The sequence below is a fragment of the Salvelinus sp. IW2-2015 genome, unplaced genomic scaffold (assembly GCF_002910315.2).
Source record: "Salvelinus sp. IW2-2015 unplaced genomic scaffold, ASM291031v2 Un_scaffold495, whole genome shotgun sequence".
Lineage (NCBI taxonomy): Eukaryota > Metazoa > Chordata > Actinopteri > Salmoniformes > Salmonidae > Salvelinus > Salvelinus sp. IW2-2015.
Genome location: NW_019942562.1, coordinates 813636 through 833654, shown reverse-complemented (window position 1 = coordinate 833654; position 20019 = coordinate 813636). Strand labels below are relative to the sequence as shown.

Genomic DNA, 20019 nt, shown 5'->3' with positions numbered 1-20019 from the left:
ACTTCAGAAACCTTTCATTATGCCCTCTAATTCATAGCAAATTTTGTGCTAACTCAAGCCATTTTGCTTAAATACTCTGAATGCTCTGGATAAAGCCTAGGAGATACTCTTATATGAAATCTCTATCAAAGCCTTTAATAAATGTAGTTTTAAATAGCAGTATTGTTTCCTGTTAAACTAGCCTGTCGTTCTGTGATCTTTCCTACAGGTATGCAACAAGTCTGATGCGAGATTGGTGGCGTTCCTGGAGAAGATGGCTGATATAAAAGCGATCCTAAAGCAAGTAAGTCAATTACACCAGTCAATATCCACACGATAGGCCTACATCTCATTTAGATGGACTCTCCAAAGTGAGTCATAGTTAAGTTCAGGTAAGTAAAGAATCATTTCTCTAATCTCTGCCTAATAATAGCATACCTTTCTAACTGAATAATAGATTATGGTTTAATCTTGATCTGAAATAGAGCATGTGATATGATGGATACCTCTGCTGGCTGCTGATCAATATATTTTGCTGTAGCAACTCGCTAAGATAAGTTAGTGACAGTTAATGACAATGAGTTTCTTTAATTTATACTAGAGGGAAAATTAGGATTGCAGACTATTGGAATAGAATATGTGGAATTGGAAACTTCGACCCAGCCTTTGCCCGTCTCCTCAGGTTCACTTGAGACGCTGGTGAACGGTCAGGAAACCGTCACAAAACGTATGGTCCCACCCATGCCCAGGGTCGTAGTGGATACAAGGGCTTTCGGCTCTGACCCTGTGGAACGCAATCAGAACGTTCAATACTACTCCTGGATCGCTTCTACATGAAGCCGTTTATCTCCACCCGCATTCTCATGAAACCAGCCTGTCCAGTACCTATACTACATAGATACTAACATACAAGTCTGGCCAAAAGTTGAGATGACACAATATTTAATTTTCAAAGTCTGCTGCCTCAGTTTGTATGATGGCTTTGCCATATACTTCCAGATGTTATGAAGAGTTGATCAGACTTAATTGCAATTAATTGCAAAGTCACTCTGGTCATGCAAAATTAACTGAATCCCCCAAAAAACATTTCCATGCAGTTTCGCCCTGCCACAAAAGGACAGCTGACATCATGTCAGTGGTTTCTCTCGTTAACACAGGTTGAGATGTGACGAGGACAAGGCTGGAATCACTCTGTAATGTGATTGGAGTTTGAATAAGACTGGAACTTCAAAAGGAGGGTGGTGCCTTGAATCATTTCTCCCTGTTAGCCATGGTTAACCTGCTAGGCAAACACGTGCCGCTCATCATTGCTTTGCACAAAAAGGGTTCACAGGCAAGATATTGCTGCCAGTAAGATTTGCCACCTTTAAATCAACCATTTATCGGATCATCAAGAACTTTCAAGAGAGCGGTTCAATTGTTGTGAAGAAGGCTTCAAGCGCCCAAAAAGGTCCAAGCAGCGCCAGGAACCGTCTCCTAAAAGTTGAATTCAGCTGGCAGGGCCATCGGGCACCCACCAATACAGAGCTTCTCAGGTAATGGCAGCCAGGCAGGTGTGAGGCATCTGATGCACCAAGTACGGCAAAGACTGAGGATGGCCTGATGTAAGAGAAGGACAGAAAGAAAGCCACTTCTACTCCAGGAAAATCAGGACCAGACTGGTATTCTGCAAAAGTACAGGGCTGGACTTGCTGAGGACTGGGGGTAAAGCATTTTCTCTGATGATCCCCTTTCTGTTGTTTGGGGCATCCGAAAAAAGTTTCCGGAGAAGCAAAGTGAGCGCTACGTCGTCCGTTCAGCCAACAGTATAAGATCCTGAGACCATTCATGTGTGGGGTTGCTTCTCAGCAAGGAGTGGCTCACTCCACAATTTGGCCTGAAGAACACAGCCGAATAAGAATGGTACCAACACATCTCCGAGAGTGTCACCTTCTCCAACCATCCGAACAGTTTGTGATGAAAAAGCTTTTCCAAGCATGAGGAGCAACCTTTACCAATAAGGCAAAAGTATAACTAAGTTGGCTCGGGACACAAGAACATCGATATTTTGGGGTCGCATGGCCAGGAAACTCCCCAGACCTTAATCCCATTGAGAACTTGTGGTCATCCTTCAAGTGGCGGGTGGACCAACAAAACCCACAACTCCAACACATGAATATGCAAGAAGTGGGCTTGCCATCAGTCAGGATGTGGCCCGAAAGTTAATGAAAGCATTCCAGGGCGGATAGTGCCAGAGGCTTGCAAAAGAAGGTTAACACTGCAAATTTGACGTCTATGCATCAATTCATGTAATTGTCAATAAAAGCCTTTTGACACTTTGAAATGCTTGTAATTATACTTCCAGTATTCCATAGTAACATCTGAACATAAAATATCTAAAGACACTGGAAGCAGCACAACTTTGTGAAATTAAAATTGTCATTCTTCCAAAACTTTTGGCCATGACTTGTGAACCAGCACTGTCTGTAACTATCACTACATCACCATGCTCATGAACCAGCACTGTCTGTAACTATACTACATCACAATGCTCATGAACCAGCACTGTCTGTAACTACACTACATCACCATGCTCATGAACCAAGCACTGTTAAACTACACTACATCACCATGCTCATGAACCAGCCATGTCTGTAACTACACTACATCACCATGCTCATGAACCAGCACTGTCTGTAACATACTACATCACAATGCTCATGAACCAGCACTGTCGTGTAACTACACTACATACCATGCTCATGAACCAGCACTGTCTGTAACTACACTACATCACCATGCTCATACCAGCACTCTCTGTAACTACACTACATCACCATGCTCATGAACCAGCACTTCTGTAACTACACATACATCACCATGCTCATGAACAGCACTATCTGTAACTACACTACATCATTCACCATGCTCATGAACCAGCACGTCTGTAACTATACTACATCACCATGCTCATGAACCAGCACTGTCTGTAACTATACCTACATCACCATGCTCATGAACCACGGCACTGTCTGTAACTATACTAACATCACCATGCTCGATGAAACCAGCACTGTTGTAACATCTACATCACAATGCTCATGAACCAGCACTGTCTGTACACACTACATCACCATGCTCATGAACCAGCACTGTCTGTAACTACATCACCATGCTCATGAACCAGCACTGTCTGTAAACTACATCACCATGCTCATGAACCAGCACTGTCTAACTACATCACCATGCTCATGAACCCACTTCTGTAACTACACTACATCACCATGCTCATAACCAGCACTGTCTGAACTACACTACATCACCATGCTCATGAACCAGCACTGTCTGTTAACTATACTACATCACCATGTCATGAAACAGCACTATCTTAACTACACTACATCACCATGCTCATGAACCAGCACATCTAACTACACTACATCACCAATGCTCATGAACCAGCACTGTCTGGTAACTATACTACATCACCATGCTCATGAACCAGCACTGTCTGTAACTACACTACGATCACCATGCTCATGAACCAGACCTGTCTGTAACTACACTACATCACCAAGTCGATGAACCAGCACTGTCTGTAACTACACTACATCACCATGCTCATGAACCAGCACTGTCTAACTATACTACATCACCATGCTCATGAACCACACTGTCTAACTATACTACATCACCATGCTCATGAACCAGCCACTGTCTAACTACACTACATCACCAGCTCATGAACCAGCACTGTCTAACTACACTACATCACCATGCTCATGAACCAGCACTGTCTAACTATACTACATCACCATGCTCATGAACCAGCACTGTCTGTAACTAACTACATCACCATGCTCATGAACCAGCACTATCTGTAACTACACTACATCACCATGCTCATGAACACACTGTCTGTAACTACACTACATCACCATGCTCCTGAACCAGCACTGTCTGTAACTACACTACATCCACCATGCTCATGAACCAGCACTGTCTGTAACTAACACAATACCATGCTCCTGAACCAGCAACTGTCCTGTAACTACACTACATCACCCATGCTCCTGAACCAGCACCTGTCTGTAACTACACCACATCACATGCTCATGAACCCGACACTAGTCACAGTACGGTTGTGTACACAAAATACATGCAAGTGTAGTTACCCAATGAGTCTGAATTTTTATACCTCTTCAGCTCTCATCTTTGATGGGAGTGCCAACCCCGCCCATCCCAAGCACATTGGCACCATCGACCCCGACTGTGACGTGACAGAGGTGGTAAAAAGGTACTGTCCCTCATCGCGACAGACAGACAGACAGAGACCAGACGTGTGTGTCTGTCTCTGTGTGTGTGTCTGTCTCTGTGTGTGTGTCTGTCTCTGTGTGTGTGTCTGTCTCTGTGTGTGTGTGTCTGTCTCTGTCTGTCTGTCTGTCTGTCGCTGATGAGGGACAGTACCTTTTACCACCTCTGTCACGTCACAGTCGGGGTCGATGGTGCCAATGTGCTTGGGATGGGCGGGGTTGGCACTTCCATCAAAGATGAGAGCTGAAGAGGTACATAACAACAAATTCAGACTCATTGGGTAACTACACTTGCATGTATTTTGTGTACACAACCCTACTGTGACTAGTGCTGGTTCATGAGCATGGTGATGTAGTGTAGTTACAGACAGTGCTGGTTCATGAGCATGGTGCTGTACGTATAGATTACAGACATGCTGGTTTCATGAGCATGGTGATGTAGTGTAGTACAGATAGTGCTGGTTCATGAGCATGGTGATGTAAGTTTAGTTAACAGTGCTGGTTCATGACATGGTGATGTAGTGATAGTTTAACAGACAGTGCTGGTTCATGAGCATGGTGATGTAGTATAGTTAGACAGTGCTGGTTCATGAGCATGGTGATGTGTGGTAGTTACAGACAGTGCTGGTTCAGGAGCATGGTGATGTAGTGTGTTACAGACAGTGCTGGTTCAGTGAGCATGGTGATGTAGTGTAGTTACAGACAGTGCTGGTTCATGAGCATGGTGATGTAGTATAGTTAAGACAGTGCTGGTTCATGAGCATGGTGATGTAGTGTAGTTACAGATAGTGCTGGTTCATGAGCATGGTGATGTAGTATAGTTACAGACAGTGCTGGTTCATGAGCATGGTGATGTAGTATAGTTACAGACAGTGCTGGTTCATGAGCATGGTGATGTAGTGTAGTTACAGACAGTGCTGGTTCATGAGCATGGTGATGTAGTATAGTCAGAGAGTGCTGGTTCATGAGCATGGTGATGTAGTGAGTTACGACAGTGCTGGTTCATGAGCATGGTGATGTAGTGTAGTTACAGACAGTGCTGGTTCATGAGCTTGTGATGTAGTGTAGTTACAGACAGTGCTGGTTCATGAGCATGGTGATGTAGTGTAGTTCAGACAGTGCTGGTTCATGAGCATTGTGATGTAGTAAGTTACGACAGTGCTGGTTCATGAGCATGGTGATGTAGTGTAGTTACAGACAGTGCTGGTCATGAGCATGGTGATGTAGTGTAGTTACAGATAGTGCTGGTTCATGAGCATGGTGATGTAGTGTAGTTACAGACAGTGCTGGTTCATGAGCATGTGATGTAGTATAGTTACAGACAGTGCTGGTTCATGAGCATGGTGATGTAGTGTAGTTACAAGACAGTGCTGGTTCATGAGCATGGTGATGTAGTGTAGTTACAGATAGTGCTGGTTCATGAGCATGGTGATGTAGTGTAGTTAGACAGTGCTGGTTCATGAGCATGGTGATGTGTGTAGTTACAGATAGTGCTGGTTCATGAGCATGGTGATGTAGTTAGTTAGACAGTGCTGGTTCATGAGCATGGTGATGTAGTGTAGTTGCAGACAGTGCTGGTTCATGAGCATGGTGATGTAGTGTAGTTACAGACAGTGCTGGTTCATGAGCATGGTGATGTAGTTAGACAGTGCTGGTTCATGAGCATGGTGATGTAGTTACAGACAGTGCTGGTTCATGAGCATGGTGATGTAGTTACAGACAGTGCTGGTTCATGAGCATGGTGATGTAGTGTAGTTACAGACAGTGCTGGTTCATGAGCATTGTGATGTAGTATAGTTACAGACAGTGCTGGTTCATGAGCATGGTGATGTAGTATAGTTACAGACAGTGCTGGTTCATGAGCATGGTGATGTAGTATAGTTACAGACAGTGCTGGTTCATGAGCATGGTGATGTAGTGTAGTTACAGATAGTGCTGGTTCATGAGCATGGTGATGTAGTGTAGTTACAGACAGTGCTGGTTCATGAGCATGGTGATGTAGTGTAGTTACAGAGAGTGCTGGTTCATGAGCATGGTGATGTAGTGTAGTTACAGACAGTGCTGGTTCATGAGCATGGTGATGTAGTGTAGTTACAGACAGTGCTGGTTCATGAGCATTGTGTGTAGTATAGTTACAGACAGTGCTGGTTCATGAGCATGGTGATGTAGTATAGTTACAGACAGTGCTGGTTCATGAGCATGGTGATGTAGTGTAGTTAGACAGTGCTGGTTCATGAGCATGGTGATGTAGTGTAGTTACAGACAGTGCTGGTTCATGAGCATTGTGATGTAGTATAGTTACAGACAGTGCTGGTTCATGAGCATGGTGATGTAGTATAGTTACAGACAGTGCTGGTTCACAGTCATGGCCAAAAGTTTTGAGAATGACAAATATTATTTTCCACAAAGTTTGCTGCTTCAGTGTCTTTAGATATTTTTGTCAGATGTTACTATGGAATACTGAAGTATAATTACAAGCATTTCAAAGTGTCAAAGGCTTTTATTGACAATTACATGAAGTTGATGCATAGAGTCAATATTTGCAGTGTTAACCCTTCTTTTTCAAGACCTCTGCAATCCGCCCTGGAATGCTTTCAATTACTTCTGGGCCACATCCTGACTGATGGCAGCCCATTCTTGCATATTCAATGTTTGGAGTTTGTGGGTTTTTGTTTGTCCACCCGCCACTTGAGGATTGACCACAAGTTCTCAATGGGATTAAGGTCTGGGGAGTTTCCTGGCCATGGACCCAAAATATCGATGTTTTGTTCCCCGAGCCACTTAGTTATCACTTTTGCCTTATGGTAAGGTGCTCCATCATGCTGGAAAAGGCATTTTTCATCACCAAACTGTTCCTGGATGGTTGGGAGAAGTTGCTCTCGGAGGATGTGTTGGTACCATTCTTTATTCACGGCTGTGTTCTTAGGCAAAATTGTGAGTGAGCCACTCCCTTGGCTGAGAAGCAACCCCACACATGAATGGTCTCAGGATGCTTTACTGTTGGCATGACACAGGACTGACGGTAGCGCTCACTTTGTCTTCTCCGGACAAGCTTTTTTCCGGATGCCCCAAACAATCAGAAAGGGGATTCATCAGAGAAAATGACTTTACCCCAGTCCTCAGCAGTCCAATCCCTGTACCTTTTGCAGAATACCAGTCTGTCCCTGATGTTTTTCCTGGAGAGAAGTGGCTTCTTTACTGTCCTTCTTTACATCAGGCCATCCTCAAAGTCTTTGCCTCACTGTGCATGCAGATGCACTCACACCTGCCTGCTGCCATTCCTGAGCAAGCTCTGTATTGGTGGTGCCCCGATCCCGCAGCTGAATCAACTTTAGGAGACGGTCCTGGCGCTTGCTGGACTTTCTTGGGCGCTCTGAAGCCTTCTTCACAACAATTGAACCGCTCTCCTTGAAGTTCTTGATGATCCGATAAATGGTTGATTTAGGTGCAATCTTACTGGCAGCAATATCCTTGCCTGTGAAGCCCTTTTTGTGCAAAGCAATGATGACGGCACGTGTTTCCTTGCAGGTAACCATGGCTAACAGAGGAAGAACAATGATTCCAAGCACCACCCTCCTTTTGAAGATTCCAGTCTTATTCAAACTCAATCAACATGACAGAGTGATCTCCAGCCTTGTCCTCGTCAACACTCACACCTGTGTTAACGAGAGAAACACTGACATGATGTCAGCTGGTCCTTTTGTGGCAGGGCTGAAATGCAGTGGAAATGTTTTTTGGGGGGATTCAGTTAATTTGCATGACAGAGTGACTTTGCAATTAATTGCAATTAATCTGATCACTCTTCATAACATTCTGGAGTATATGCAAATTGCCATCATACAAACTGAGGCAGCAGACTTTGAAAATTAATATTTGTGTCACTCTCAACTTTTGGCCACGACTGTAGTATAGTATATATGTAGTATAGTTACTGACAGTGCTGGTTCATGAGCATGCGGGTGGAGATACGGCTCATGTAGAAGCGATCCAGGAAGTATTGGACGTTCTGATTGGTCACAGGGTCAGAGCCGAAAGCCTCCTTGTACTCCACTACGCCCTGGGCCATGGTGGGGACCACGTTGTTGTGACGGTTCCTGACGTTCACCAGCGTCTCAGTGAACCTGAGGAGACGGGGCAAAGGCTGGGTCGAAAGTTCACAATTCCACATATTCTATTCCAATAGTCTGCAATCCTAATTTTCCCTCTAGGTATAAATAAAGTAACTATTGTCATTAACTCACTAACATCTGCGAGGTTGCTACCAGCTCAAAATATGATTGATTCAGCAGCAGCAGAGGTATCCATCATATCACATTCCATTTCAGATCAAGATTAAAACCATAATCTATTATTCAGTTAGAAGAGGTAGCTATTATTAGGCAGAGATTAGAGAAATGATATCTTTACTTACCTGAATTAACTATGACTCACTTTGGAGAGTCCATCTAATGAGATGTAGGCCTATCTGCTGGATATGACTKTGTAATTGACTTACTTCTTTAGGATCGTTTTATCATCAGCATCTTTCTCCAGGAAGCCCACAAGCTCCATCAGACTTGTTGCATACCTGTAGGAATAGATCACAGAAGACAGGCTAGTTTACACAGGGAAACAATACTGCTACTTTAAACTACATTTATAAAGGCTTTGTAGAGCATTCATAAAGAGTATTCTTAGGCTTTTACAGAGCATTCAGAGTATTTATAAGCAAAATGCTTGGGAGTGTAGCACAACATTTGCTTATGAATTACATGGGCATAATGAAAGGTTTATGAGTGCTTCTTTAAACCTTTATTTCAGTCCCATGGTGAAAGAAACTAAAGGTATGTGTAGAAGCCAGAAACCAGTGCAAAGATCACTTCTTTCCTTTAGCAAATCACTTTTGGCTCCTGGAGTTCCACCTTTAAAAATCTCAGACTTCTATTTTGGAAAGGACTCCGACTCTCGTGGTGACCATGAAAACCACATGGGGGTATTTATACATGCTACAATAACTAGGGCTACTTGTAGCTGGAGACAGGCCTATTATGCATCCCAAATGGCAACCTATTCCCTATATAGTGCACTACTTTTGACCAGAGCCCTATGGGCCCTGGGGAATAGAGTGCCATTTGGGCAGTWATGTTCCTTCTGATGTTTAAACATTCCTCACCATTTTCAACCTCTCAAAATGTGAATATTCTCTGTACAGCACACGCTAAATACTTCTGACCTAGTGGAAGTAGGCCTAACACGTTAACACTAAGCATTTCAGTAGCTTACTTATTAGCCTACTAGCTTGTTCAGAGGAGTCACTATTATGGCCTAGTTAAGAGGCTGTAGGCTAAATTGTCCCGACTTCAGTGACGTGCAGATTGAGTCAGGAAACTAGGTGAGAGATTAGTGGCTGACTGTTTTCAAACCCTCTTTGTCCACCAACTGACCTTGAACCCTCCCACTTTACTAACACCGCTGCATAGCAGATACAACTAGGCTAACTAGCTTGAATTACAAAGTTTAACTGTAACGTTTGTTGTTGCCCTCAGGCCACTACTCTACCACTAGCCAAGTCAAATAAATGGTGCCAAATCAATATTGTGGATGGAAAAACCCCACGGCCTAAAGCGGAACATAACCCCTAATAGAGTAGCGATGACGCAGAACGCTAACTTTAGACCAAGTTTATAAATATATATCCTCCATATCATTACATTGATAATAAAGCTGGAACATAGGGTTCTGTACTGGCCACCTATCAGAGACACACTAAGTTATTGCCCTAGTTCAGAGTTTCAACTGCTGTACTTTCCCTGACATTACACTCTAGTTAGCTGATGGTTTTCCCTAACTAGGGGAGAGCCTAAACAATTCCTTCACAGGCCTAGCACTCAGCAATCAACTCCCTTTATTTTTGGGAAAGTATTCCATTTCAATAAGAGAACATATTTGCAAGTACCCATTTTAACTGACAAAATATATCTGACTGTCACTAATAAAGACTTGATGCACATTGTAGTCCTCCATTTTTCTAGGCTACACTTCTGATGATCGTCAAACAACGTCACGCACGGCCCCTGTTCCACTTGGGATACATGGTGTTCCAGCCCACATCGTCACTGTATTTTGTATTTATTAAGGATCCCCATTAGTTCCTGCAAAGGCAGCAGCTACTCTTCCTGGTGTCCAGCAAAATGAAGGCAGTTTATATAATTTTTAAAACATTACATTCATAACATTTCACAACACATTAAATGTGACCTCAGGCCACTACATCTACAACACAAAATCTATTTGTAAGAGTGTGTAGAGTGAGTATGTTATTGTGTGTGTATGCATGTGTCTGTGTACACCTGTGCAGCCTGCCTGACAGACAGACAGAGATATGAGACGGAGACAGCTGGCAGCCTACATGGCAGGGTAGGCCTGCATCTCATCCCTAGAAATTAGATGTACCACTCCGTTTAAGGGACGTGGTGCTTTGATTTGAGACCCCCATAACTCTCTCATCCCACATACCCCTCACTAGAGCAGAGTAGTTCAGTAAGATAGTCTATGCAAGGTTATGGTCGCCAGGATAATAACATCCTATTGGCTCTGTCAGGATAGGCAATATCCCCTACAGTAAATGGCTCTTCAAGATAAGACATTTTACAACTGCTGATGTAAAAAGGGCTTTATAAAATACATTGGATTGGTTTGATCATACAGGTTTCGCCGAGAGCAACGTACAAGTTCAATAATAATTTCTGACAACTATGAAGGAACAAACATACTATAGCAGAGAGTTGGCTAAAAGGTACAAACCGATCTTTCTTTTTTAATCCCAACAGGAGGCCTTTTGCCGCTTGCCAGGCAGTCATTTTAAATAACAATTTGTTCTGAATTGATTTGCCTGGTAAAATAAATGATGGAATAACTGTAAGGGGAAAGATATACTCTGGGAGTGATCCAATTCTCCACATTCTATACAAACGGTCCTACTGAATGCATGAAGCAGTGTAATGTTTACAGTAGGGTCAGCTCTCTGTAGGAGGAGCACACAGCATTCAGTAAATAAGGACGGGTCAAGAATATATATTTTTTATTTATCCGTTATTTTACCAGGTAAGTTGACTGAGAACACGTTCTCATTTACAGCAACAACCTGGGGAATAGTTACAGGGGAGAGGAAGGGGATGAATGAGACAATTTGTAAACTGGGGATTATTAGGTGACTGATGGTTTGAGGGCCAGCTTGGGAATTTAGSCAGGACACGGGGGTTAACACCCCTACTCTTACGACAAGTGCCATGGGATCTTTAATGACCTCAGAGTCAGGACACCCGTTTAACGTCCCATCCGAAAGACGGCACCCTACACAGGGCAGTGTCCCCAATCACTGCCCTGGGGCATTGGGATATTTTTTAGACCAGAGGAAAGAGTGCCTCCTACTGGCCCTCCAACACCACATCCAGCAGCACCTGGTCTCCCATCCAGGGACTGACCAGGACCAACCCTGCTTAGCTTCAGAAGCAAGCCAGCAGTGGTATGCAGGGTGGTATTTACRCTTTTGCTAGAAGACACCCTTCCAGGAACCATGTTATTCTACTCCCAGTCCATTCAAGGGATGCTAAAATATCTGACCTGTGCCGTGACCCTGCATGTAAGGTAACTATTCCACACACACAGCTACACAGTGAAATTAAGTAGTTTATTCAGCCTGGAATGGGATTGGACTCAGCTACATAGTGCATCCTCTATATCTCACTATGTACTATCCACACTCACTCCTGCAGCTTGTGTAGGTGAGGTGTGTGTCTGCAGCCTGGAGGGGGATTGGCCAATATTCAGTCAAGGTTCATAATAGGTGATGTAGCCGCTGCTGTAGTAAGGGGGTGCACAGATTCACTGAGATATAGAGATGTATAAGCTACAGCTGTATTTACCAGCTCTGTAGCAGCTGTAGTGATGGGGTGCCGAGAAGCTTGTCAGGGAGGAAGTCGATCTCCTTCATGATGTTGGCCAGCCGGACAGGAAGCTCCTGACGCAGGAACACAAAGGACGTCTTTTCACAGGCATTGGCCGAGCCTACAGTCGCATGACACAGGAACACATCTGGGTTGTACTCATTAGGCGCACACCACAGCAAAACGTTWTGCAATGGAAAACAAAAAGTTGTTTTCTCATTGGACCAGTTGAGGTAGTCCCTCCCTGTTTGTCTCAGGGATAAGCTACTGACTGGAAATCTCAAGACAGGACATCATACAGTACACACACTGCTGTGTAAATGTTTAAGACAATGTGAAGACATTGAACTGGTTTGTTTTGGCAGAAGGAATACGTCACGTTTTCACCTAAGAAMAGGACCAAGTGCTATCTAGCAGAAAAGCATGATAGGGAGTAAGGTTTTAATTTCCCCCTTTTAGTGTCGTGTTAGAACTGAATCTAACTAACAGTGGCCGTGAGTGTCACGAGGGATTTGATTCAATATCACAGTCTCTGCTTTACATTTGATGGATAACTTTGCTTGGTATCTACCGCATGATACGTTGCTTAGTCCTGCAACGAGACATTGTTTCGTCCCGCAACTAGCCGTAAACAATCTATTGTCAGGAGAGTGGCAATACAATGGGTGCCATCCCCATTGTTGTGAATGCAGCCATACCCACCAGTATCATGATAACATTTAATACAATAATGTTTGTCAACGCTTCAGCAGACAGTTCCTCTGTGATCATAGGACACATACTGCATTACTCTGGGAACACTGACAGCTGTCAGTTACTTAGCTACCCTACTTTCACAATGCAACCAGTGACACTTGTTTTGCACGTAGCTGCTATGGACTCAGAATTAACGTTAGGCAAGCTACAATGTTGCACAGTAACGTCATTGTAATGTTTGGCTAGCTAGCTACATTTTTGAACAGTATTGTAATGTTTAACTATGTTATTAAGACAGGACAGGGATGAAAACTTACCAAAGTCTATGAATTGTTTCATTGACAGCGGCGAAGGTGAGAACTTGGAAAACCTATCCACTAGTGCTTGTTTAGGTATGGAGCTGTTCTTTAGCAAAAATTGCGTTAACTTCATAGTTGCAACAAATTAAAATTGAAGTCCCGAGACAGTCCGATTGTTGTCAGCCAGGATGCCCTTTTCTCTTCACCAGCAGCACGCTCCAGTCTCTCAGACGTAAAGACGCTAGCTAACTGGCTAATGCTAGCCACCAAGGGCAATATCAATGCGTTAAATTGACATTATTCAAAACAATTGTCAATGAAACAGTCACATTCCTGAACAGTGCCGAATGTCTTTGCATCACCTAAACTTTTAACAAGCAACAATATTCCAGAATTCACGAATGCTCTTCACAAGACCGACCTCTGTTGAGTTGTTGATGAAGTTTGGATTTGATTGGCATTGGCTTTGACCAATGAAAGAACACTATGCTTTGGTTTTTGGGGAGGTGGTTGTTTAGAAAGAAAGAAATATGTGCAAACAAAACAATATACAATAAAAATATTAATGATTGTATTATATAAAAAAACAGGTTTCGTTGAGTTAAATAATAGATGTAAATCTGAGAACGCCGTGTACCCGTACACTTTTCTAAATGGCCTGTAGATGGCGACATTGTAACAGCTAATTCAAAGCGGCACATTGCTCTGACAGGATGTGTAAGGAAAGAAGGAGGGATTTCCTCTGATATTCTGAAGGGGAGATGCTGCATAATGGCATGCACTTGTTTTATATTTGCTTTTGGTCATCTGGGGCGAATATGTTTAATTTTAGCCATTGACAGCAATACCATCTAAACTGAAACGACCTGTTTTTACCATACATCCGAGGTTTGTTGCTCCAATATCATTAGAGGAGGATAATAATGTGGTGATTTGCGGAGGGTGTAGCAGTCGCGTGATACAGTATCTTTGCAAGTGACCATCATCATTATCATCCATAGGGAAAGAAAGAGCAGGTATGACAAGTCTTTACAAGGCAATAGAATAACTAATTGTATACATTTGTAGCATGTGTCTGTAACAGTATAACTTTAGACCGTCCCCTCGCCCCGACACGGGCGCGAACCAGGGACCTTCTGCACACATCAACAACAGTCGCCCACGAAGCGTCGTTACCCATCGCTCCACAAAAGCCGCGGCCCTTGCAGAGCAAGGTGCAACACTACTTCTAGGTTTCAGAGCAAGTGACGTAACTGATTGAAACGCTAGTAGCGCGTACCCGCTAACTAGCTAGCCATTTCACATCCGTTACACTCACCCCCCTTTCAACCTCCTCCTTTTCCGCAGCAACCAGTGATCCGGGTCAACAGCATCAATTTAACAGTATAACTTTAGTACGTCCCCTCGCCCCGACACGGGCGCGAACCAGGGACCCTCTGCACACATCAACAACAGTCACCCACGAAGCGTCGTTACCCATCGCTCCACAAAAGCCGCGGCCCTTGCAGAGCAAGGTGCAACACTACTTCTAGGTTTCAGAGCAAGTGACGTAACTGATTGAAACGCTAGTAGCGCGTACCCGCTAACTAGCTAGCCATTTCACATCCGTTACATGTCATTTGCGTGGTGTTTCTGTATGGTTTTGGATAAAGGGAAGAAGAAGCGCACTGAAGAATGACGTCATTGCTAATGATACCCAATTTATCCTTTACCTTACCCACCTCAGTGCAGTACTGTAGGCATCATCACCATACTGTAGATCAGTGGTTCCCAACCTTTTTCGGTTACTGTACCACCAACTAAATTTCGCTCTGCCCGGAGTACCCCCAACACCCCCCCATGTGCATTTTAAATACCCCCTGTAGATAGGCCAAGTACTCCCAGGGGTTCTAGCACCCTGGGGTTTGTGAACCACTGCTGTAGATAGTGTTTTAAGGCTCTGTCTAAGCATAGAATAGTAATATCTCAGGCTAGGTCTTCATGCATTGCCATTTTTTTCACCTTTTATTTAACCAGGTAGGCTAGTTGAGAACTAGTTGAGAAGAAGTTCTCATTTACAACTGCGACYKGGCCAAGATAAAGCAAAGCAGTTCGACACATACAACAACACAGAGTTACACATGGAAGAAACAAACATACAATCAATAATACAGTCGAAAAATCTATATACAGCATGTGCAAATGAGGTAGGATAAGAGAGGTAAGGCAATAAATAGGCCATGGTGGCAAAGTAATTACAATATAGCAATTAAACACTGGAATGGTAGGATGTGCAGAAGATGAATGTGCAAGTAGAGATACTGGGGTGTAAAGGAGCAAGATAAATACAGTATGGGGATGAGGTAGATTGGATGTGCTATTTACAGGTGCAGTGATCTGTGAGCTGCTCTGACAGCTGGTGCTTTAAGCTRATGAGGAAGATATTAGTCTCCAGCTTCAGAGATTTTTGCAGTTCGTTCCAGTCATTGGCAGCAGAGAACTGTAAGGAGAGGCGGCCAAAGGAAGAATTGGCTTTGGGGGTGACCAGTGAGATATACCTGCTGGAGCGCGTGCTACGGGTGGGTGCTGCTATGGTGACCAGTGAGCTGAGATAAGGCGGGGCTTTACCTAGCAGAGACTTGTAATTTTTGTTGTTGCTTATTTGACTATTTTTGTCTTCATTTAAATTGTATTGTTTTGTTAAGTATTTCAATAAAGTGTTACTTTACTTTATCCTCGATTATTATTAACATCCCTGATGTGATGGATGATTTCTGAAAGAAAATCCTTGACTGTTTAGATTCAGTAGTATTACTGTAGTATTATAGTGCCCCTTTGGCTTTAAGGAATGCTACATGCAAAATGCATCATATGATGCATTAAGGCTAGTTTTTGCTCTACTGAAAGTACTTTATCTTGAAAACCTAACTGCTGACATGCACAATTTTGGGGGATTGACTAATTGTCAATTACTTAAAGATAGTTTTAATGACCTGGTGGTTGTAGTAAAGTGACCAAACACTTTATGAGCATACAATGTATCTGTGCTTCTAGCTCTCTTACTCTGACCAATATCTGGCTTTGTCTCTTTGTATGGGACCTGCAGGTATAGGTAAGGACCAATGTCAATGAGTGTGTTGTGGCTTGTAGCTGCAGGTTTTGATACAACGCATGTTACTGTCATTTATCTCATTCTATCATGACATTAACACAATTCACAAGTCAACATTTCATCTCTAAACTGCTTGATGTGAGAAATTATATTTAGATTTAACTTGGCATATCAAAACTCAAGGAATTTATGCATAACTTCTCATGTTACTTTAGTTTTATGCTGTTTTAAGTTCCAATCCACATTTGTAGGGAAAGATAATTCTCTAAATGGTTAACTTTTCAGAGACCATCCTTGGCCACAAAATGTCTTCCAAGTCCTGTACATTCTAGAATGCTCTGTAATGCTCAACTTGATGCACAGAAATCAACTCTCACTTCTTTAAAGATGCAGCCTAATCATAAGTCACACAGTGATATGAAGACGATTGATCTAGTTTCTGCCGTCTGCACCCATAGCCAGCAGACAGGTCCATAATTAAGACGCTATAATGTACTGGCAGCTGGCTTTGCGGGAAAGCCAGTGAGCCCAATGTGACATGTGACACTCGCTCAGGTGCTGTCACTGCTCTCCTCAGGAAGCCAAGGCTACGTTCTCAGGCGTCATGCACTGCTGCAACCCATGTATTATACATGCTTACAACTGAATGTGTCATCATAGCTCATGTTCAGCTCTTTCTCACACACCAAACCAACACTGGTCCAATTGTGTCAGATTTCTGTCACTGAGAAGAACCGCTAGAACTGCAATAGAATACAATCTCTATCAATCATTATTTGACTCTGTCATCTGGTAGCTAAGCAGGCTGCCATTGCCGAGGTGAATACAGTGTGTTTCAGAGGAGGCTGGTGTTTTGATATATAAGAGGACAGGCCTCCCGGGTGGCGCAGTGGTCTAGCTGCGCCACCAGAGTCTCTGGGTTCGCGCCCAGGCTCTGTCGCAGCCTCCGGCCGGCTCCCGGCTCCCAGATATATAAGAGGACAGAGTCATTGCTATGGCTGGAATGGAATAAATGGAACGTTATGAAACACATCGAACACATGGAAACCTACAATGAACCTGTCCTCCTATATGTCCACCCAACAGCCTCCTCTGGTGTGTGAGGCTGCTGTCCCCATTAGGCATGATGTGTTGGTCATCGTGACGGTGTCCCATGTTGAGTGTGTCCATTAATGACTGTGTCCCATCTCAGGTCAGCGTTGTCTGGCATTAGTAAGCATCAGGCTCAGAGCGACAGGTAACATTTTCTACTCAAAGCAAGCAATGGCCCAAGCTTGTTGCCTACAGACAAGACACACAAACAGACAGACAGAAAGACACAGTGATACAGACAGGAAAAAAATATTATGGCAGGTGTGTTGTTCCTTACCTCCTGGGTGACTGCTGCCTGACACCCGCTGTTTCCCTAAATCACTGGCTTGAAAGATTTCTATTTGCATGGTTCAATGGAAATCATTTCTCTGTGATGGGACTGAGAATACAGTCCTTTAGGGTGTCATCCCAGTTCAGACAGTCAGTCTGTCAGGGCGGGCGACGCGGTTGATGCTTTACCGCGCTCTACTGGCATTATGCGTCCGTTAAAGTGGTAATGGACATGTTCACCATTCCTGAAAGGTATTATTGAGAAGTTTAGCGGGTCAAAAATGCTAGCTACCCTGTCACAATTTGCACTTTGGGGGAGAACTTTAGAGAAAGCTCCAGTTTGTTTATACTGTAAGCAGCCCTGAATGATTGTTCCACAAACAAAAGCAAACACAGCTTTATCATGAATGATATATAAATATAATATATTCTTAATACATGACACATTGGTGTCACATACAGTACCAATCGAAAGTTTGGACATACCTACTCATTCAAGGTATTTTCTTATTTTTTTWAAACTATTTTCTACATTATATAATAATAGTGAAGACATCAAAACTATGAAATAACACATATGGAATCATGTAGTAACCCCAAAAAGCTTTAAACACATCAAAATATATTTTATATTTGAGATTCTTCAAAGTAGCCACCCTTTACCTCTGCTTTGCACACTCTTGGCATTCTCTCAACCAGCTTCATGAGGTAGTCACCTGGAATACATTTCACTTAACAGGTGTGCCTTGTTCAAAGTTAATTTGTGGAATTTCTTTCCTTCTTAATGTGATTGAGCATCAGTTGTGTTGTGACAAGGTAGGGGTGGTATACAAAAGATAGCTCTATTTGGTAAAAGATCAAGTCCATATTATGGCAAGAACAGCTCAAATAAGCAAAGACAAACGACAGTCCATCATTACTTTAAGACATGAAGGTCATTCCGGAAAATTTAAAGAACTTTGAAAGCTTCTTCAAGTGCAGTCGGAAAAACCATCAAGCGCTATGGTGAAACTGGCTCTCATGAGGACCACCACAGGAATTTGAAGACCCAGAGTTACCTCTGCTGCAGAGGATAAGTTCATTAGAGTTAACTGCACCTCAGATTGCAGCCCAAATAATTGCTTCGCAGAGTTCAAGTAACAGACACATCTCAACATCAACTGTTCAGAGGAGATTGCATGAATCAGGCCTTCATGGTCGAATTGCTGCAAAGAAACCACTACTAAAGAACACTAGCAATAGACATTAGACCGGTGGAAATCTGTCCTTTTGGTCTGATGAGTCCAAATTTTAGATTTTTTTGTTCCAACCGCCGTGTGTTTGTGAGATGCAGAGTAGGTGAATGGATGATCTCTACATGTGTGGTTCCCACCGTGAAGCATGGAGGAGGTGTGATGGTGTGGGGCTGCTTTGCAGGTGACACTGTCTGTGATTTATTTAGAATTCAAGGCACACTTAACCAGCATGGCTACCACAGCATTCTGCAACGATACGCCATGTCACGCCCTGACCTTAGAGATCCTTTTTATGTCTCTATTTTGTTTTGGTCAGGGTGTGATTTGGGTGGGCATTCTGTGTTCTGTATTTCTAGGTTTTGTATTTCTGTATTTCTAGGTTTTGTATTTCTTTGTTTCTGGCCGAGTGTGGTTCCCAATCAGAGGCAGCTGTCTATCGTTGTCTCTGATTGGGGATCATACTTAGGCTGCCCTTTTCCCTCTTTCTGTGTGGGATCTTGTTCTTTGTTTGTGTGCAGGGAGTTTGCACATCGAAGCTGTTCGGTCGTTGTAGTCTTTATTGTTTTGTCCTGTTTTAGTTTCACTTCGTGATAAAATTATGTGGAACTCTAAGAACGCTGCGCCTTGGTCTCTTCCTTCCGACGACACCCGTTACATGCCATCCCATCTGGTTTGCGCTTAGTGGGACTATCATTTGTTTTTCAACAAGACAATGACCCAAAACACACCTCCAGGCTGTGTAAGGGATATTTGACCAAGGAGAGTGATGGTGCTGCATAAGATGACCTGGCCTCCACAATCACCCGACCTCAACCCAATTGAGATGGTTTGGGATGAGTTGAACTGCAGAGTAAAAGACAATCGGCCAACAAGTGCTCAGCATATGTAGGCACTCCTTCAAGTCTATTGGAAAAGCATTCCTCATGAAGCTGGTTGAGAGAATGCCAAGAGTGTGCAAAGCTGTCATCAAGGCAAAGGGTGGCTACTTTGAAGAATCTAAAATAAAAAAAATGTTTTGATTTGTTTAACACTTTTTTTGTTTACTATACTCAGCAAAAAAATAAACGTCCTCTCACTGTCAACTGCGTATATTTTCAGCAAACTTAACATGTGTAAATATTTGTATGAACATAAAAAGAT

At 43.1% G+C, this 20019-nt stretch overlaps 1 protein-coding gene across 1 annotated transcript in view; it reads right to left on the bottom strand.

Moving 5' to 3' along the window:
- LOC112068414 (pyruvate dehydrogenase (acetyl-transferring) kinase isozyme 2, mitochondrial) overlaps positions 1 to 13650 on the bottom strand; it is a 24182-nt gene extending 10532 nt beyond the window's left edge. The window contains exons 1-5 of the mRNA XM_024135570.2: positions 13210 to 13650; positions 12176 to 12317; positions 8767 to 8838; positions 8208 to 8392; positions 4426 to 4515 (exon numbers count right to left, since the gene is read on the bottom strand). Of these exons, the coding sequence (XP_023991338.1) occupies positions 4426 to 4515; positions 8208 to 8392; positions 8767 to 8838; positions 12176 to 12317; positions 13210 to 13324 (604 nt within the window). The 5' untranslated portion in view covers positions 13325 to 13650. The remainder of the gene's footprint in view (positions 1 to 4425; positions 4516 to 8207; positions 8393 to 8766; positions 8839 to 12175; positions 12318 to 13209) is intronic.
- Positions 13651 to 20019: the final 6369 nt, after the last annotated feature.